The sequence below is a fragment of the Zalophus californianus genome, chromosome 11 (genome assembly GCF_009762305.2).
Source record: "Zalophus californianus isolate mZalCal1 chromosome 11, mZalCal1.pri.v2, whole genome shotgun sequence".
Lineage (NCBI taxonomy): Eukaryota > Metazoa > Chordata > Mammalia > Carnivora > Otariidae > Zalophus > Zalophus californianus.
Window position 1 is genome coordinate 112740556 of NC_045605.1, and position 15526 is coordinate 112756081.

A 15526-nucleotide genomic window follows, 5' to 3' on the forward strand; every position below is an offset into this window, starting at 1 on the left:
GGATTCTGGCACAGAGGTCGAGCTGGTTTCTGGCACAGAGGTTGGGCTGGTTGGTGGCACAGTGGTTTTGCTGGTTTCTGGCACAGATGTCAGGCTGGTGGTTGGCACAGTGGTTTTGCTGGTTTCAGGCACATAGTTTGGGCTGGTTGTTGGCACAGAAGTTGAGCTGGTTTCTGGCACAGAGATGGGGCTTCTTGGTGACACATAGGTTGACCTGGTTGTTGAGACAGAGGTTGTGCTGGTTGGTGGCACAGAGGTTGAGCTGGTTTCTGGCACAGAGGTTGGGCTGCTTGGTGGCCCAGTGGATTTGCTGGTTTCTGGCACAGATGTCGGGCTGGTGGTTGGCACAGTGGTTTTGCTGGTTTCAGGCACATAGTTTGGGCTGGTTGTTGGCACAGAAGTTGAGCTGGTTTCTGGCACAGAGATGTGGCTTCTTGGTGACACATAGGTTGACCTGGTTGTTGCGACAGAGGTTGAGCTGGCTGTTGGGACAGAGATTGAGCTGGTTGTTGGGACAGAGGTTGTGCTGCTTGGTGGCACAGAGGTTGAGCTGGTTTCTGACACGGAGGTTGGGCTGGTTGTTGGGACAGAGATTGAGCTTGTTGTTGGGACAGAGTTTGTGCTGGTTGGTGGCACAGTGGTTGAGCTGGTTTCTGGCACAGAGGTTGAGCTGGTTGTTGGGACAGAGGTTGGGCTGCTTGGTGGCACAGAGGTTGAGCTGGTTTCAGGCACAGGGGTTGAGCTGATTGTTGGGACAGAGGTTGGGCTGGTTGTTGGTACAGAGGTTGAGCTGGTTTCTGGCACAGAGATGGGGCTTCTTGGTGGCACAGAGGTTGAGCTGGTTGTTGGGACAGAAGTTGGGCTGCTTGGTGGCAAAGAGGTTGAGCTGGTTTCAGGCACAGGGGTTGAGCTGGTTGTTGGGACAGAGGTTGGGCTGGTTGTTGGTACAGAGGTTGAGCTGGTTTCTGGCACAGAGATGGGGCTTCTTGGTGGCACAGAGGTTGGGCTGGTTGTTGGTACAGAGGTTGAGCTGGATTCTGGCACAGAGGTCGAGCTGGTTTCTGGCACAGAGGTTGGGCTGGTTGGTGGCACAGTGGTTTTGCTGGTTTCTGGCACAGATGTCAGGCTGGTGGTTGGCACAGTGGTTTTGCTGGTTTCAGGCACATAGTTTGGGCTGGTTATTGGCACAGAAGTTGAGCTGGTTTCTGGCACAGAGATGGGGCTTCTTGGTGACACATAGGTTGACCTGGTTGTTGAGACAGAGGTTGTGCTGGTTGGTGGCACAGAGGTTGAGCTGGTTTCTGGCACAGAGGTTGGGCTGCTTGGTGGCTCAGTGGATTTGCTGGTTTCTGGCACAGATGTCGGGCTGGTGGTTGGCACAGTAGTTTTGCTGGTTTCAGGCACATAGTTTGGGCTGGTTGTTGGCACAGAAGTTGAGCTGGTTTCTGGCACAGAGATGGGGCTTCTTGGTGACACATAGGTTGACCTGGTTGTTGCGACAGAGGTTGAGCTGGCTGTTGGGACAGAGATTGAGCTGGTTGTTGGGACAGAGGTTGTGCTGCTTGGTGGCACAGAGGTTGAGCTGGTTTCAGGCACAGGGGTTGAGCTGGTTTTTGGGACAGAGGTTGGGCTGGTTGTTGGGACAAAGGTTGAGCTGGTTTCTGGCACAGAGGTTGAGCTGGTTGTTGGGACAGAGGTTGGGCTGGTTGGTGGCACAGTGGTTTTGCTGGTTTCTGGCACAGATGTCGGGCTGGTGGTTGGCACGGTGGTTTTGCCAGTTTCAGGCACAGATGTCAGGCTGGTTGTTGGCACAGAAGTTGAGCTGGTTTCTGGCACAGAGATGGGGCTTCTTGGTGACACATAGGTTGACCTGGTTGTTGTGACAGAGGTTGAGCTGGCTCTTGAGACAGAGATTGAGCTGGTTGTTGGGACAGAGCTTGTGCTGCTTGGTGGCACAGAGGTTGAGCTGCTGTCTGGCACAGAGGTTGGGCTGGTTTTTGGGACAGAGGTTGAGCTGGTTGTTGGGACAGAGTTTGGACTGGTTGATGGGACAGATGTTGAGCGGGATGTCACCAGGTAAGTGGTGGTGGTCTCGGTTAAGCTGTTGGGGCTCACACTTGGGGTGTGAGGGACTGTGACAGTTTTGTGGGTAGAGCAGGTCTCTGGGGGCTCACAGCACAAAACCCGGATCTCGTAGTTGAGGCACATCCCGACATTGCCCTCCTGGTCCCGGTTCCGGCACACCAGGCCCTTGCTGAGGTTGCACTGCACCACCTGGCCCAGATTCTCGATGCTGACCTCGGGGTGGCTCTCGGCCCGGCACTCCAGCTGCGAGATGTATTCAGGCCGGCGGCAGATTTTCTCTCCCCTTCTCATGATGTTGCTGAAGCTTTCCATATCTCCTCCGTGGGGTCCCGGGGACGGGAAGTCCACGTCAAACCACTTGGTCCACGTGCACTGTGGCTGGCAGGTGACAGTCATAGTTGAGGAGACCAAGTGTGTCTCAGGTATGGTGCTGGTTGTGGGGTGCACCGGTGTTGAGATGGCACTTCCATGTCGTGTGGGGGACAAGGGAATTCCAGTGGTCCAAGTAAGCTGTGTTTTGGTCTCAGTTTCCCTTGGAGTTGAGTGTGTGGTCTCAGAAGTCACAGGGTGTTTGATGCGTCTGCACACATCCACCAGCTCACAGCACTCAATCCGGATTTCATAGTTATAGCAGAATGGGGGTAACTGGTTCTTATTCAGGCATATTAGCCCCACACTCTTGTCACAGATCACATCCTGCCCCAACTCTTCCAGTGGGATGTTTGGGAAGAACTTTGCCCTGCACTCCACATTACTGGGTTTTTCACAGAATTTGTGTCCTTTGGATCTCAAATTAGGAAAAGTGTCAAAATCTCCACTGTTTATACCAAGCCCAGGGTAGCTGCTGTCGAACCACTGGGTCCATCTACACAACTTTTGTAAACAAGGCTCACGTGTTGTTGAAACTGGCATTGGGCTTGGAGTTAAGAGAGTAGTTTTCACCGGGGCAGGTGTAGTCCCCGGAGTAATCATGGTGGTACCTGGGGCAGGTGTAGTACCTGGGGTGTTCGTGGTAGTAACTGGGGTGGTGTTACCCAGGGCAGGTGTAGGGGTACCTGGAGCAGGTGTTTCACTAGTTGTAGAGAGAGTGCTTGAGCCAGTTGCAATGACAGTGGCTGGGGAAGTTTTGCTCTCTGTTGGCACAGATGGGATCCTGCTAACCCCTTGTGTGGGCCCAATTTCTGTATTCCTGGAAGCTGTAGGAGTGGTGGTCTGAGCTGGACTGGTGGAGATGGGACAGGTCCTGGGGAAGCAGCACAGAATCCTGATCTGGTAGTTATGGCAGAGCCCTGACGTCTGGTTGCGGTTGTAACAAGTCAGGCCCACCGTCGGGCTGCACTCCACGTGCTGCCCCAGGACTTGGAGCTGCACCCCAGGGGCCCCCTCAGCTTGGCACTCCACGCTCTTCGGTACTGTGCAAACCTGGTACCCGTGGGCACGGAGGTTCTCCAGTGTTTCGAAGTCACCGCTGTCGATGCCCCGCCCCGGGTGGCTGACATCCAGCCATGGCGACCACCAGCACTGCTCCCCACAGGCCTGGAGGGTCTGGACAGTTGGACCGGAGGTTGTTCCTGCGTGCACCCTGCTCTTGGGATAGGTGTGATACATGCGGGACGGAGGTGTTGAGCTCACGACTGAGGACAGAAGAGAAGGCGGAAGGGCTGAGTCTCTTGGGGTCCTTGAGGCATCCCTTCATCCCCTGTCCCTGCCCCCCTGTCCGTCAGCAGCTTTGTGGGTTTCACCATGTCAAGCTGGTGTGACTGTCTCCACCTACAAGGGGCACTTGGGAGAGCAAGCACCAAGTCCCCGGACACACCTGGCTCAGGCAGGTGTGGAGCCCACAGCAATTGAATAAACAGGTGAACTGATCTCATTTAGGGGGAATCCTGCTCCCCAGGCACACCCTGAGCGGAACTTGCACTCTCGGGGGAAGCTCTGATAGGCTCTAAGATGCCCCCAGGGGAGGGAGAGGAGTCGGGCTGCCTGCTCCTCAGTGCAGTGTAAGGTGAGCAGGTAGCCGTGGCCGGGCAAGAACTTCCCAGGGCGCTCCCGGTGGCCCTCGTCCCAGAGGCGGGCCTCGGGTACCTTTGCCCATGGCCTCTGCCCTGTGCTGGGGGCCCCAGCCCTGATGGTGCCACTGAGGACACCAGTCTCTGCCAGGGAGACAGGCTGAGCTGGGCCTTCCCAGCCGCAGGGAGGGCAGGCTGCCCAGCTCCGGGCCCCTCCTGGACTCTCAGGGAGACGGACAGCCCTACACGGCGCCCAGCGCGTCTGCCTTACCGAGCGGAGACATGGAGAAGGAGAAGGTGGTTGGCGGTGTGGGGGTAGTGGAGCTGCAGGCGTAGACACGCCTCTCAATGGTGCCGCTTGCGGAGCAGTGGGCAGAGATGCACCCGCCTGTGCCGTCAGTCGTGTGGTAGATGACATCCCCTGGGCGGAAGCGCCGTCCATCGTAGATGCAGACACAGGCTGTGAGGAGACAGTCGGGCACGTTAGGGCTGTGGGCAGGCAGGGACCCCGAGACCCCAGACCCCAGGAAGGCCCCCTGCTGCTCACCCTCTGAGTCATAGGCACACTGCACGCCGCTCTCAGTGCAAACGCTGGTGGCAGGAAGGAGGAAGTGAGTCTGGGGTGTAGGGCACCCCACCATGCCAGAGCCACCCCTCATCCCTCCATGGACATGAAGCCCAAGGTCACACCCTCTTGGGGAGCCCCTTCCAATCGCTGAGCAATGGAGGCAGGTGTCTACCTGGCCACGCACCCTGGTGACAGTCTGATGGATATTTCCTCTCCAGGGCAATACTTCCAGGGGGTCCTCAGGGTGGCATCATGACTCGGTTCCCCCTTAACCCCATTCCCTGCCATCCCTCAGGCTGCCCACCTCCATTCTGCAACAGGGAGGCTCCCAGCTGGACCCTAGGACCCCCAGGCTGTGGCAGCCCCCCACCAATCTGAAGGAGGAGGCCCTGAGGGAAGGTGGCCGGTCGAATCCCGCACACAATGCAGGCTGCTCGCCGCTCTGGCCACGCGACTCACCAGGAGTGGCAGTTCTTGCTGGAGGGCACTGCCATGCCTGGCCGGTATGACTTGCCCTGGACGCGGCAGGGTAGCGGTGGGGGTGGGGTCGGGCACATGGCCACACACTGCATCTGGTCCTCATCGAAGATGGGGGCCTCGGGCGGGCACTTGGGGTAGCAGCCTGTGGTCCAGAGAGGCCTGAGTCCCAGCCAGACCACCTGTCTGTCCACCTCCCACCGCCCGTGGCCTTGGCTCAGCCCCTGGCCCTAGTTCTCACCCACAGCACGGTGGGCACGTGGGGTTGCACCCATGAAGGTACCTCAAGGGGTTGGGAAGAGCACCCCAGCCGAGGGTGCCAGGATCCCCAGGGCAGCCCCCTCTGGCCAGCGTGGTGGCAGCCTACCTTCCAAGCCATGCAGGTCGTGCAGACAGCGGCCGCTGGGGTTCCGGCAGGTCCTCATGCAGGGTGCCCCGCACGGCTGGTAGTGCCACTCGCACTGGCCCTCAGGGTTGTAATAGTCGCAGAACAGGGCTGTGGGCAAGCGGGCAGGCTCAGTGGGCCAGTTCCAGCCTGGAGCGAGCCACCCAGCGGCCCCAGCGGGGTGGTGCCCTTGGAAGGTCAGCCTCGGGGGCCCACACGGGGCAAGCTCCCCTGCCCCCAACCTTCCACAAGTCTCGTGGGCTGTTCTCAAGCCATGCCCTCCCCTGTGCCTTCTGGATGGGGCCTCAGAGCATATGGGCCTCGAATGCCTGTGGTCAGATGCAGCCGTGGGTCCCCTGGCTTCTTGGGGGTGCCACCCATTGGGGTGGGGGACTCGGGCCGGAGTGGCTCCCCAGCAACGCTCCCCACTGGCCAGGTTCCAACTGGGTGGGAGGTGGGAGCTCTGCTAACCCCTCTCGGTTCCAGAACATTCTGCCATCTCTCCACCGACGACACCCATCCCCCATTCCCACGTTTCACTTTCCTTTCCAACGCCTCCTGCCCAACCCGCGGCTGACCGGTCTTAATCACACACTACTCTGTCAGTCCCTCCACCCTGACGATGCATTGTGTGCACTCACGGCAGATGTCCGGGGTCCGCCAGGACACGCACACGCCCATGTCGTGGCAGGCCTGGGCGTAGGCGGCCACCGCCGTGCAGAAACACTCACAATCACCCCCCGAGTCACAGGCGCACGCGTCACCCACACAGGCCTCGTAGTACTTGGCGGGGTCGACCTTGGGGGGAGGGGGAAGAGCCTTCGGATTCGGGGTCTGGGGCTCCTGGGGGTCAGGCCTGCAGTATGGCCCAACCTGGGCCGGTTTCCCCTCAGAGCCGGGGAAAGCAGACGCGTGGGCCCCCGGGGCTGACCACAGGCTGGTCTAAAGGGTGGACAGTGACGCGGGCCCCCCGACTTCTGCCCGCCCCTTCCTTCCCAGGCGCCCGGGGGAACGGCCGCATACGTGGGCGTGGCAGGTGGCGAAGGTGGCGCTGTTGATGATACTGCACTGCTTCTGGGCCCAGGACTTGCGGTACGGGTTGGCGGTGCAGGGGTCCCTGGGGGCCGGGGCGTCAGGGCAGGATGGGGAGAACTTCCAGCTGTTGCTGAACTCCAGGGCGCTGCTCACCACGGACTGGCTCCGCGTGGTGAAGTCATTGACGGCGTTGTCGTCAAAGTTCCCACACAGCCCGCAGACCCGGCCCTGCAGTCCAGGGACGGCAGCACGGGGGGCTCAGGGTGTGTGCAGGAGTGGCCAGAGCCCAGCCCAGCCTCCTGTGACCCCACACGCTCCCCTGGGGCCCCACATCCCCACAGCCCCCCAGGGGAGGGGGCTCCGAGTGTGCAGGGTGGCTCTCCACCTTCACCGTGTGTGGGGCCCCACTCAGCACACAGGATCACGGTGGCGTCCCTCCCGGAGGAAAGGGGGTGCAGGAGAGGAGCACTGGGGGCTTTGTGGTGTCCCCTACAGACCAGCTCAGGTCCCGACCCGGGACCCGTGAGTGTGGCCTCATGTGGAAATAGGGCCACTGCAGACGGCGATCCGGCTGAGATGAGGACGCCCTCGGTGGGCGTGGGCTGTGGCTACGGGGACGTGTGGGCACAGACACCAGTGAAGACAGTAACGTGAGGATGCAGGCAGAGGCAGGAGGGTCGCCTGGGGCCCCAGACGCTGGAGGAGGCAGGAGGGATCCTCCCCCAGAGCCCCCAGAGGGAACGGGCCCGGGGACAGTTGCACGGGACTTCGAGTGTCCAGAACCACGAGGAGCCACGAGTTTGTGACAGCGTCCTGGCAGCTACAAGACACAGCACGCACAGCGAAGGGCCTCCCTCCTACCGCCTCCCTGGAGGCACGCCATCTGGTTCAGGGTGAGGGCGGGCCATCCCGGGGGTTGGGGGCCCACCTTGAACTCAGGGCTGAGTTTGAGGAAGATGCTGGTCTTCCTGTCCCACAGAAGCACCAGGCCGGCCTCGGTGTCCACCACCAAGTAGATGCCCATCTGGCGGATGGAGTAGGGGACCTCCTGCCCCACACCCTTCTCTATCACCTCCACACCGCCATCACTCAGCCTCAGCTCGTAGCTCTGCGCAGAAGGGGTCACTCAGGCCTGTCCCCACTCGCCTTCCCAGGCATCCCTCCAAGGTGGTCCCTGTCCCTCCCCACCCCCCCCACTCACCCCCAGGAACAGCTTGATGGCCTTGGAGCAGGTGACGCCCGTGGTCCCGCAGGGGACGTTCTCGGTGACCACGCGGAAGGTTCCGTTGGCGGTGCCGTTGCCCCCACAGTGGTCCTGCAGCCAGGCAGAGGCTGTTCCTGCGGCTCGGAGGCTGGGGTGCCCAGAGCTGCACTGTAGGACCGCGGGACAGCCGGGGAGCCCCCAGGACTGCGCACCTGAACCAGCGTGTACCCACAGTCCCCACTGGAGCTGTAGCGCCTCCCGTCAAAGGTGAGGTAGTGACCGTCCCCGTACACTGCGCAGGTGGCCAGGCAGGTGTCCTCTGTGCACTGCCACATTCTGTTCTTACAGGTGCTGGGGGCAGGGGGCACCGGTCAGGCCCAAGCTGGCCATGGGGAGTAGGGGGTAGGGACGGGCCCCTGTGGGGGCCATGGGCAGACCCTGAGGGCTGGGCCGCACCCCCCACTGCAGGGAGCCCCCTCCCTGCCACGTACCAGGTATTGCAGCCCACCCGGATGGTCTGGCCGGGCGGGTAGCTGGCCTCGTTGTGCACACAGGGGCAATCGGCTGCAGTGAGGCAGTGGCCCTCACCATCAGCCACCAGCCCGTCAGGACACACGCAGCCAGGCTCGCACTGGGAGCTGTACTGTGGGGCACAGGAGACACGGCTCAGTTGGCCGGGGTCAACAGCCGAGGGCGCCCCCCCCCCCCACGGCCTGCAGTGAGCCCATGGAGCCCTCAGGCAGCGGTCTTCCCAGGAGCAGCCCTAGAGGGCCCCTCAGCAGAAGCCCACGGGGGGTCACTGGGGGTGTGGGGGCTCTCACACAGTCCATGTCCAGGGTGAAGCAGCTCTTCTGACAGCTGGCCCCGGCGGCCCCCGGTGTGGCGTTGCGACAGTCGAAGTAGACCATGGGTGGGGTGCAGACTGGGGAGGTAGGGGCCATTCAGGGTCCCCAACCACCACCCACCAAGCTGGCTCTGAGAGACACGGCTGCACACAGTGTGTCCCAGCGGCCGAGTCTGTGCTGCCCGCCCTGAGGCTCAGCCAGCGGGGTGCGTGTGCACGTGTGCACGATGTGTGTCCACGGTGTGCGTGTGTGCGTGGCACATGCATGTGCATGAGTGTATCTGTCCACGGTGTGCACGTGGCACTGCTTGTGCGTGAGTGTATACGTGTCCATGGTGTGCATGCGCGTGTGGCACGTGCGTGTGAGTGAGTGTATATGTGTCCACGGTGTGCGTGTGCACGTGGCACGTGTGTGTGCGTGAGTGAGCGTGTGTGTGTCCACGGTGTGCGTGTGCATGTGGCACGTGCATGAGTGTATATGTGTCCACCTTGTGCGTGTGGCACGTGCGTGTGTGTGAGTGTATATGTGTCCACGGTGTGTGTGTGTACGTGGCACGTGCATGTAAGTGAGTGTATATGTGTCCATGGTGTGTGTGTGCACGTGGCACATGCGTGTGTGTGAGTGAGCGTGTGTGTGTCCACGGTGTGCGTGTGCGCGGCATGCTCACACATGCCACCACCCCCTCACTGAGCTGGCCTGACAGAAAAACCCCTCCACACCCACCAGCCACACTGACTTGGGGGGTGGGCCACCCAGAAGCTTGGAGATAATGAAAGCCCCTCCCTCTCTGTGGACTCACCTGGGGTGGGAACCTGGCCTCCGATGCAGGTCATCGTGCCTTGTGTGCAGGTGCTGGGACAAGAGGGTGGTCAGAGGGTCCCCCGTCCCAGCCACCCTGCCCACCAAGCCCATCTGGCAGGGGCTCTTACCAGATGACCCCACGCTCATGCAGCGACTCCCCGTTGGGGACCACAGAGCCCCCGTGGTAGCAAGGACAGCTGGTGGCCGGCACACACTTGCCCGCATCATCCATGAAGGTGCCATGGGGACAGGTGCAGCCGTCCACGGGGACAAAGCTGATGCCGCAGGTGACGTCCTCGTGACTCCGGGCCCGGCAGGTGGGCTGGCAGGTGCTGATGTGGTAGTGGTAGGTCAGCGACTTTGGGCAGGTGGTCGTGGGCTTCACTGCGGGATGCCAGGTGGGGGGAGGCAGTCAGGACGGCAGCTGTCACCCACACCCACACCCACCTCCCCTGCCCCAGCTGCAGGGTCCCAGGCCCGGCTGGCCAGGGTGCTCCAGGGCTCCAAGCCCCGCACGGGACAGAGGCCCCAGAGCACGTGTTTGTGGGGGGGACACTCACTGCACACGCCGTCCCTCCAGCCGCTGAGCAGCACCCCCTTGGCGGTGCAGGCGTGCACGTAAGAGGACAGGGCCGCACACAGGCAGTCCTCGCTCTTCTCACAGTTACACGTGTCGAACATGCAGTTCTGGGGACGGGGCCATTGTCACCCACATGCCATGAGCATCCCCCACGCTGCCGCCCCTGCCTCCTCTAGGACCCCTCCTCGAGCCCGCACCAGGGGCCTCCCTGCCCTCTGCAGACCATCTTGGCACCAAGCTCCCCTCCAGGTGGGTGCTAGAAGGACCACAGCCCCTCCTCTCTGGACCCAACAGGTGCCAGCCCGTGTGGTCAGGCTCAGACCCCAGAGCATCTCAGCCACCACTGATCTGTCATTTGGACTCCAGGGCCCGGCTGGACACAAGCCCTCAGGGGCTGTTGGCCCCCATGCCTGGTTACAGGGCTAGAGGCACAGATGAACTCCAGACCTTGGACCATGTCGGACCCTTGCGGAACCTGTCTCCCCGCACCGAGGGCAGCCGTGTGGCTGGAGGGGAGAGGTGGGTGGGTGGGCGTTACCGAGTAGTAGATGCCAGGGTTCACGGCAGCATGGCACCGGGCGAAGGGGCCGTGGGCATCCGTCAGCCGGGAGCACCAGTGCTGAGCGTACTTCTCTGTGGACAGAGGTCAGCAGGCTGGACAGTTGGCGTCCAACGGAAGCCACACAGACGTGTACAACCTCCCGTAGGGAGCGGCGCCAGGAGTGCACAGGGTCCCAGGCTCCCTCCCGGGTGCCCCTGCTACGGTCGGTGGGCAGGCACGCCGAGGGCACGCCTCCACCACCCCCGCAACACCCTGCTCCTCTTCTTCCAGAAGTTACCACAGCTTTACCAGAAGTAATGGGAAATTAGTTGGCGAGCTTGCCTGTTTACCTCCTGAATCCCTCCTCCGGGGCCAGACTGGATTCTGCGGCCCGGGGTCACCGGCACCCAGGTGGGGCTTGGGACTGTGGGGATCCACGTACCGTTCTCCACGCTGAGGGAGCAGGGGTCCTCGAAGCTGTTCTTGACGTTGGGGCAGGCGGCCTGGGTCTTCCAGGTGTTGGCGAAGGCGGCGGCCGTGCCCTCCACCACGCCGCTGAGGGTCCGGAAGTCATCGGCCTGGTTCTGGTTGAAGTTCCCGCACAGGCCTGGGTGGGAGGGCAAAGCATGAGGCCCTGTGAGCCCTGGCCGCCGAGGGTGGGCCCGGGCTCCCAGGGCAGGCGGCGCCTCTTACCACAGGTCAGCCCGCGGAGCTCGGGCCCCAGCCTCACGAACACCTGCATCATAGGCACCAGCTGGATACTCAACTGCAGGCCCAGGTTGGTCTGGGCGACGATGAAGAAGGTTGAGGGTCTGAAGAGCGTGACGTTGGCTGTGGACACGGGACAAGGCCTCAGTGGGCTGTGAGGGGCAGGACCCTCAGGGGGCAGGCCCGACACCCTCACCTGCTGAGATGGGCATCTGGGTGTAGATCTGGTTCACAAACACCTCCCCGCCGGCCTTGACCGTGATGACCTGGGAGCAGCAGGGAGCAGGGTCAGGGCTCAGCCAGTGGCCCCGGTGGCCCCAGAGGCTGTGACATGTGCCGGCAGGACCCCTGCCCCTGGGGGCCACAGGCTCCCTCGAGGAGGGGCTGATGAGCCAAGTTCTGCCCTGGGCTCAGCTTGTTTGTCTACGTTTCCCTCAAGGACCGAGCATTCTCTCAGGTAAAAACCCAAGTGATTTTATGAAATAATAAAAATAAAAAACAAAAATAAATTAAAAATAAAATAAAATAGAGACAAGGTGTCTTCAATGAAGCCGAGCTACCGGGGGTGCCCTGGTCCCTCCTTTCAGGGCTGCTGGGGGCAGGCGTGGAGGCCATGGTGCCCCTCCCCCAAGTGCTTCCATCTGGGGACCATCACTCAGAGACGCGTGGGGTGGGAGGGTCCTCAGGCTGAGCCCCAGCCCCTCGCCCCCACGCCAGGTCAAGGGCTTGGGCAGAGGTCACTTGCATGAGGGACACAGACTCCCCCAACCCACATCTACTCTCACCATGCACCCCCCCGGCCCCGGGTCTGCTCTCACTGTGTGCCCCCCCAACCCACATCTGCTCTCACCGTGTGCCCCCCGCCCAGGCTCAGCGTCAGGCTCCTCAGGCAGGTCTCAGTGTCCGTCCGGCCGCACCTGCGCACCTCGGCCAGCACAGTGAAGGCACTGCTCTTACAGGGCTGCAGACACGGGTCCTCACGCTCAACCCAGAGGCTCCAGGCCCCCTCCCTGCCTCCCCACCCACCCTGGAAATCCTGTGGGGTGGCGCCAGGAGCTGGGGGCCACAGATGCCGCAGCTGTCTGCAGCCCGGGCAGGGCGGCCGCAGCTGAAAGCCCTGTGCTGAAGCGAGGACCCCGGGGCCCGTACCTTGGCCAGCACGTAGCTGCAGTCCCCGTGCACTGTGTACTGCCTCTCGTCAAAGGTGGAGAAGTGGGGGCCCCCCAGCACTGAGCAGGTGCCCGGGCACGGCAGCTCCCGGCAGCTCCACTGGCCCCCGGAGCAGGTGCTGAGTACGGGCAGAGACCAAGCGTGTGCAGCCCCTGGGAGCATGCAGCCCAGCCTCCACACTGGCAGGTGGACACGGGTCTTGCCCAGGCCTGCCTGCATCACTGCACAGACCGGGCCCACTGGTGTCTACATGATGAGCCCCTGGCCCTTGCCCGGGATCCCAGGTGAGAGATGGCAGCCGGCACTTGGGCCATGGCCTCCCGGGGGCCATCCCAGGACACGTCCGGGGGTACAGGAGGGTGGGGGCCTGGGGTCCTACCAGTTGGTGCAGTCTGTGGCATAGCTGGCTCCTGGAGCGTAGACGGCCCCGTTGTACACACAGGAGCACTGGGTTGCAGGGATGCAGCCGGCCTGGCCAAGGTCATCCAACACCATCCCTGCAGGAGCAGGCAGGCCATACGGCAAGTGCCAGGCTGAGTCCACCCCCTGAGCAGGTGGAGGGACCCGCCCTCTGCCCAAGTTCGCTCTGCCCTTCAGGGGCTCCTCAGACCCAGGGGCCCTGAAGGCGTCTGTGTGATTCTCAGGGGGCTCCGCTCACCCTCGGGGCAGAAGCAGCCAGCCATGCAGTGGTCCTCGCAGAGCTGGGAGTGCTCCAGGTTGGAGCAGGTGTCCGCACAGGGCGAGCCGCACTCGTGATACTCCATGTTGAGGGGGCAGGTCTGGGCTGCAGCGGGGAGGACAGAGCCAAGTCACATCCCACACCCACCTCCGGGCCAGAGCAGGGCAACATGATGGGGGCACTCACGGCAGAGGTGGGGGCCCCTCCAGTCCAGGGGCTGCCCCCCAGCGTGGGCGCACTGGCGGGAGTACTCGGCGAGCGTGTGGCAGATGCAGCTGCTGTGGGTAGCGTGCTCACAGAGGCAGAGGTCCTGCCGGCAGGCCTGCACGTAGCTGCGGGCGTCCACCAGAGCGCGGCAGCCCGAGAACATCCAGCTGCTCAGGATCTCCTCGCAGATGCCCTGGGTGCGGAGCCGGGAGGCCAGGCTGAGTGCAGGCCCCGGACCCTCCCCTGGACTCCTGGCCCCCACCCCGCCTCGGCCCCACAGGAGCAAGACCCACCCCCGGCTCCCGTTCACGTCAGGGCTTACAGTGCCAGGGGAGCAGTCCCTCAGGGGTCCAAGGACAGGGTCCTGACACTGCTCCGTGGGACCATCCATCTTCTGCAGGTTCCCAAACTCGATGGGGGTCAGCTTGACACCTGCAGGAAGCGCAACGCCAGGCTCTTTAGGTTTCCGGCGCCCCTGCACCTTCCCCCAAGGTGCCCCAGGCGTCCCCGCTGCACCGCCTCCCCCAGACACACTGCTGGGTTAAAGGATGTTCAGGGAGTCTGAAGATTAAGTGGGGAACCACCCAAGTCATTTGGGGTTACAGGCAGAGGGTTTAGGCCTGGTAAGCTCTCCAAGTCCAGGTCGGCACACAGCCCAGAGGGCTGGAGAGTGACCCTGACCTCCCCCGGCCCTCGGAGCCCAGCCAAGCCTGTACGGGGCCCCCAGATGCTTGAGCAGTTGCGTTCCACTGGGCGGCAAGCCCCTTATGGGTGAGCTTCCTGTAGGCTTCACAGGCCTGGCGAGGGGGACCTGGGGGTGGGGGACTCCGACTGGTGTGGGTCACATGAAATACCACTTCCCGGCAGCAGGAGGCCCAAGAAACTGTGAGAGGGTCTGCTCGGAGACAGTGCCGAGGGCGCGGGGAGGTACGTGTGCATGTGTGCTGGTTCATCTGTGCACGTGTGGGTGCGTGCGTGAGGCTCTGAGTGTGGGTGCGCCCAGGCACACAAGCTGAGGACATTCTGGAAGACAGCCTTCCAGGGAGCGCACTGAGGAAGGAGCCCGGCTACCGTGGGGCAGCCGCGGGGAGGGGGCTGACCGTGGGAGAAGAACTCATTGAACACAGGCTGGCCACTGAAGTCTCCGCAGAGCCCACAGGTCTGGTTGGCGTACTTGGGGTCCAGCTCCAGCTGGAATGAGAACACACATCAGACGCCTGGACCCACAGGCACATCTCAGCGAGGACAGAGGACGTGTGGGACATTCCCAAGGAGGGGCTAGGGGCTCCTCACAGAGGTGTCGTGGGCTGTGGATGCCTGCCCCCCACGCCAGCAGGGTCTCCACTGGGGGGGGACTAGGTACCCCTGGGCGCCCCCCTCACCGGCCCTGTGCAGTGGGGTCTGGCCATCCCCCCCACCCATGCCCAGAGCACTTTCATCCTTCTCTGGGGAGGCTGTTGGGCTGGCGGTGCCCCCCTCCCCGGCCCCGGGCCCCGGCCTCACCAGGAGGCTGTCATCTTGGCTCCACATGAAGACCAGGCCCAGCCTGGCCACCACCTTCAAGTAGCTGCTGCTGAACTCAATGAGGACCCCGGATTGGCTAAAGGGCAGCTGAGTTCTGTGGAGAGAGGGCCAGGCTGAGGCCCCGAGGGCACTCAGGGACGGGGCAATGGAGGTCTGGCCCTTGGCCAGGGAGGGCCCCTACGGGCACGTTTGTGACCAGAGCCCTGTGCCCACGGACAGTGCCACAGGCGCGAGGATGGGGGACCCCGGAGCTCTGTTGTCACAGAGGAGCTTTGGAAGGGGGCCACTTCCGCAGGCAGGAAAAGAGCCCTGGGCCTCTGGGGGCACCCGCAGGGGGCCCAGCACAGAGGCCTGGGGAGTGCCCGGTTGGGCCCGCACTCGGGAATGACCCCACGTCCCCCCCACTACCACCCAGACTCACGGGCGGCCGTTGACCAGGATGGAGCTCTTGGTCAGCTGGACGACCATGCCATCAAGCTTCATGGTGACGCCGATGACCGTGGTGGCGTTGGACGCCCGGCCGCGGCGCAGCTGGATGTTGAAGTCCTCATAGGCGGCGCCGCAGTGCGCCGAGAAGACGTAGTTGCACAGGCCCGGGAAGCGGAAGACATCGCCGTCGAAGGTCTTGTAGTGGAAGTCGCCCCAGGCGCTACACACGCGCCCGTTGTGCGCGGGGTTCCGGGCTGTGGACCAAGGCGGGCCTGAGGG

At 62.9% G+C, this 15526-nt stretch overlaps 1 protein-coding gene across 1 annotated transcript in view; it reads right to left on the minus strand.

Moving 5' to 3' along the window:
• The window catches only part of MUC5AC (mucin 5AC, oligomeric mucus/gel-forming), a 48784-nt gene that overhangs the window by 11818 nt on the left and 21440 nt on the right, over positions 1–15526 (minus strand). The window contains exons 7-34 of the mRNA XM_035723153.1: positions 15240–15501; positions 14798–14912; positions 14395–14485; positions 13617–13726; positions 13274–13487; positions 13067–13192; positions 12788–12905; positions 12388–12526; positions 12089–12199; positions 11435–11504; positions 11224–11361; positions 10973–11137; positions 10528–10622; positions 9970–10096; positions 9538–9793; positions 9408–9460; positions 8585–8685; positions 8255–8406; positions 7976–8114; positions 7761–7874; positions 7488–7667; positions 6548–6787; positions 6166–6322; positions 5507–5635; positions 5122–5284; positions 4642–4685; positions 4366–4554; positions 2064–3719 (exon numbers count right to left, since the gene is read on the minus strand). Of these exons, the coding sequence (XP_035579046.1) occupies positions 2064–3719; positions 4366–4554; positions 4642–4685; positions 5122–5284; positions 5507–5635; positions 6166–6322; positions 6548–6787; positions 7488–7667; positions 7761–7874; positions 7976–8114; positions 8255–8406; positions 8585–8685; positions 9408–9460; positions 9538–9793; positions 9970–10096; positions 10528–10622; positions 10973–11137; positions 11224–11361; positions 11435–11504; positions 12089–12199; positions 12388–12526; positions 12788–12905; positions 13067–13192; positions 13274–13487; positions 13617–13726; positions 14395–14485; positions 14798–14912; positions 15240–15501 (5454 nt within the window). The remainder of the gene's footprint in view (positions 1–2063; positions 3720–4365; positions 4555–4641; positions 4686–5121; positions 5285–5506; positions 5636–6165; positions 6323–6547; positions 6788–7487; positions 7668–7760; positions 7875–7975; positions 8115–8254; positions 8407–8584; positions 8686–9407; positions 9461–9537; positions 9794–9969; positions 10097–10527; positions 10623–10972; positions 11138–11223; positions 11362–11434; positions 11505–12088; positions 12200–12387; positions 12527–12787; positions 12906–13066; positions 13193–13273; positions 13488–13616; positions 13727–14394; positions 14486–14797; positions 14913–15239; positions 15502–15526) is intronic.